At 43.0% G+C, this 3998-nt stretch overlaps 1 protein-coding gene across 1 annotated transcript; it reads left to right on the top strand.

Annotated features, from left to right (window-relative positions):
- On the top strand, positions 1-3459 carry LOC129166946 (uncharacterized). The gene is made up of 3 exons (XM_054750781.2): positions 1-117; positions 263-398; positions 2410-3459. Exons 1-3 carry the CDS (start codon positions 30-32, stop codon positions 2549-2551), a joined length of 366 nt encoding a protein of 121 aa, XP_054606756.1. The 5' UTR covers positions 1-29; the 3' UTR covers positions 2552-3459.
- The last annotated feature ends 539 nt before the right edge of the window (positions 3460-3998 follow it).

Here is a 3998-nt window from a genome sequence, read left to right as displayed (position 1 = left end):
GTAGGGCCAAGGAAGCACAGTGTGGCTTCATGGCCCTTTGCATGAACACCTATGGTGGCTACAGGTGTGTTTGCAATGACACAGCTGATGTGCACGGATCCCAGTCCTGTGTTGTTGGTGAGCATTCCACTAGAACGTTTTCACTCATTTGTATTGTTTATTTCTCTTAAAGCAGATAGATTAAACAAAGATCGTTAGTTTAGTTTTGTGTTTTCCCTTTTGACCCTCTTTGACCTTATGTCTTCTTTGTGGGTCTTTGCAGACAGAGTGGAGGCTACAGGTACACAAAGGAACCTTGTTCTGGGTTTGGTTCTGGGTATCGGCATTCCTTTGCTCATCCTCCTTCTCCTGGCTGCACTGGCCTGCATCTGTTGCAGCAGGAAGACCATTACTGGAGAGTAAGGAAAACCGACAAATTCTAATCCGAGTGTTTCATGCAGGCTGAACATGAAAATAGTCTCCTACACCTGTCTCCTGCATTAGCTTCTGATAGAAAATAGACGGTGAAGTTCTAGGATTAGAAAAGCCCGACAGATCTACGTCACACTGTCACTAACATTCATGGCGTCACCCACTTTGGCTCGTGACGGGGAAGGCTGTTGTTGGTTTAGCATCCAGGAAACAGCAGAGAACGTCTCGGCTAGTAGAAGCTAACTGTTAGCATTAGCAACTCCACCACACAGCAGAACTCCTCCAGTCTTGTGTTATGGGTGGAGATAAAACATCAACATTGCAGAGCAGACAGAATCAGTGGTAGAGTCTTGTTGCTGTTAGCCAATCGGAGGAGAGATATCCAGATATCAGGAAAAAAGAGTCTAAAACCTGCCGTCTGAAGCTACCTTCTCCTCCAGCTGACTTCTCCGTGTCGATACAGACTCCTCTGGGCCTTTTTTGCCTTCCTTCTGATCAGCAGAGGGCTGCAGAGTGAAGTTGCTCACTTTTATGGATGAAAAACCACTGAAACAGTTTGAAAGCAATATAAAAACTCTTAAGTGTTGCTTTAAATAAAACCCTATTTGTTGGTGCGTCAGCTGTTCCTCTGGGCAGGGTGACATACTGTTCACTGCAGATGATCACAAAATAAACCGCAGAAGAGAACAAATCCACACACAGCAGAATTTTAAGCAACCATAATCAAATGGGTCTGGGCAAACATGGAGAGGCAGTAAATCCGGTCCACAGTTTCGCTGCTGCAGCAGCTTCTTCATCCTTCTAATGTCTCAGTGGGAGGACAAGCGGTCCAATCTCTTACTTCCCTAAATAAAAGCCTTCTGCTAACAGCTCTGATGTGAGTTATGCATCGCTGTAACCTGAGGGCTGAACCTAAAGATGGAGCAGACGTAGGAAGAGGGGCGGGAACAACCCTCACAACCATCAGACGTTCGCCGTTCAGTTTACGTATTTAACCTATTTGTTTTGTTTCCTGATCAGTCAAGTGTCTTTGAGTAGTTGTTAAGAGATAAAACTTATTGTTGTTGTTGTTGTTATTATTATTATTATTATTATATTATCATTATTATCATTACATGTCCAGAGATGAAATCTGTCAGTTATGAAGAGAGTGAGGGGAGAGAGAGAGACCACAGCCTCTTCTGTCTGACGGTGTTTGAATTTTTATTCATGGAAATTATATTTATTATCCTTGGCGATCATTTCAGAATGGAAGATAGTTGTTTGTTGACTGCAGGAGAAAGTGATGTTGATACAGGTACATTTTATTTTAAATTGACAGATTTTAAACACTAAATCAGTTTTTTATTTCTAAAAATTAAATTAGAAATAAAGTCAAGTTTATATTTTATTTTGTGTGCGTGTGTGTGCGTGTGTGTGTGTGTGTGAGTGTGTGCATGTGTGTGTATGCGTGTGTGTGTGTGTGTGTGTGTGTGTGTGTGTGAGTGTGTGCATGTGTGTGTATGCGTGTGTGTGTGTGTGCGTGTGTGTGTGTGTGTGTGTGTGCGTGTGTGCGTGTGTGTGTGTGTGTGTGTGTGAGTGTGTGCATGTGTGTGTATGCGTGTGTGTGTGTGTGCGTGTGTGTGTGTGTGTGTGTGTGTGTGTGTGTGTGTGTGTGTGTGTGCGTGTGTGTGGCACCTGGATCAGGTGTTATCTGACCTCAGAGACATTTAACCCCTTGCTGCTTGTCCTCGTTTTGCTGCCTTTAGTGAACCAGACCCAAACATTTTCATAAATTAGCCTCCTATCGTTGCTCCCAGCTGACATCAGTCTGGAGAACTAAAGACAACCACCCAGAGTGAAGAGCAGCACTCACAGACGCTAGACTGATTTTACCATGAAGGATGAACCGGTTACAGACTCGTAAAACATTTTGAAGCCTCCCGATTGGTCACCAGTTGGGATTTGTTTGTTTCCTCCTGTCTCCTCATGGTCTTGTTCGGTTTGGTTTCATTCCAGCCTTCCCGACATGATGCCAGACTACATTCAGGAAAAGTGCAACCCTCCACCATTCAACTACTCAGACCCGTCTCTGCAGTACGTGACCCACAGCAGCCCTCGGATCATAGACAACATCACACCCAGGCAGCGCCTCCGATAATCTGTCCGACCACTATCACGAACAATACAAGCCTCTGTTGTCTCATGACTCCTATTTATTTTGTCCCTGAGTGACATCTGAAGTTTGTCTGGTTCTGTTAAATGATTCGTTTATTGACTGATACTTAGCTGATTCCCTTGGGGAGATTTTTTCTCTGTGTTTAACCCAACCCTGAGGAGCAGGGGGCTGCTAATGGCCCGTATGTGATGTAGCACCTTCCAGGGTTCTACAGCCCCCCAAGGAGCTTTACAACTACAATGTCGCCACAGCGACCCTGAGGTGCACTGATGGAGGCGAGGCTGCCAAGCCCCGGCGACCACCGGCAGGCAAGTTGGGTAACTTCTCTTGCCCAAAGGCAACTGCAGCAGATGGAGCTCAAACCTGCAACCCTCCAGTCATGGGGCCAACACTTAACTCCTCTACCACCGTCGCCCTGCTAAATAACTAATGACCTAACTAAACAATTACAACAAACTGTGGAAAATAAATAAATTAATGGAATCAATGTAAAAAATATAAATACAAAATAAAAACAATAATCTGAAATCCTTCGGTGCAAAGGAAATAAAACCTTTTCTCACTCTGACTGAGCTCCAGATAATTAAACCCATCAGCGTCAGAATAAAACGGGACCAGCAGCTAAACAAGAACATGATAAAACATCATTTTATTTCAGACTCTGACTATTTTGTCCGAATACATTTATTTGCTGCAGAAAACAATCTCACTACCGGTCAGCTTCTTAAACGACCACACCTACAAACAGCAGGTTAAACACGTCGGCCAGGTGAGCTCACCTGTTCTAGGACAGGCAGAGGAAGAGGAACTCAGATTCTGTTTCCCCACATTTGTGTTGTGTCGGAAACCAAAAGTTTTTGTTTGTCTGTAAGCAAAAAGGGTCTGAAACAAAGTCCTACCTCTATTGTTTCTAATAAAAACAATTACAATAAAGAAAAGCTTGTTTTCAGTCCATTTCTGATCCAACCAGTGTACACTGGGTAAATCATGTAATCCACTACGCTCACTAGATACTGAATTCGGCTCATGCTAGTTGCTAATGCTGATCATCAAACTGAGAACTGAACGGTTCTATCCACTGAAAGCCAAAAACATGAAACAATCAAAGTTTTCTCCTTTTAAACAATTAATTATCTATTAATGATGTATTACTTATATGATTATATATTATATTTTAATAACAGCAAGATAAATGAATAAAATTGACACTTGCCATCTTCAGTACTGACATCCTCCACCAGAGGGCAGAAGGGTTTTGGGGGAGCGAGCTCCTAGAAATAATAGTCAAATAAAAACAAGTTAGTTTTTGTACCTGGTGGTTGCAACAAACAGACACCATTGAAGGTAATCAGAAGTGAGGAATAGAAAATGAAATAATTATTTTAATGTTTAGAGCAGCAGGAACTCCGAGAGTCTGCAGGCGCATCAG

This window comes from Nothobranchius furzeri, chromosome 12 (genome assembly GCF_043380555.1).
Source record: "Nothobranchius furzeri strain GRZ-AD chromosome 12, NfurGRZ-RIMD1, whole genome shotgun sequence".
In the NCBI taxonomy this organism is placed as follows: domain Eukaryota; kingdom Metazoa; phylum Chordata; class Actinopteri; order Cyprinodontiformes; family Nothobranchiidae; genus Nothobranchius; species Nothobranchius furzeri.
This window is presented reverse-complemented; position numbering and strand designations above follow the sequence as displayed.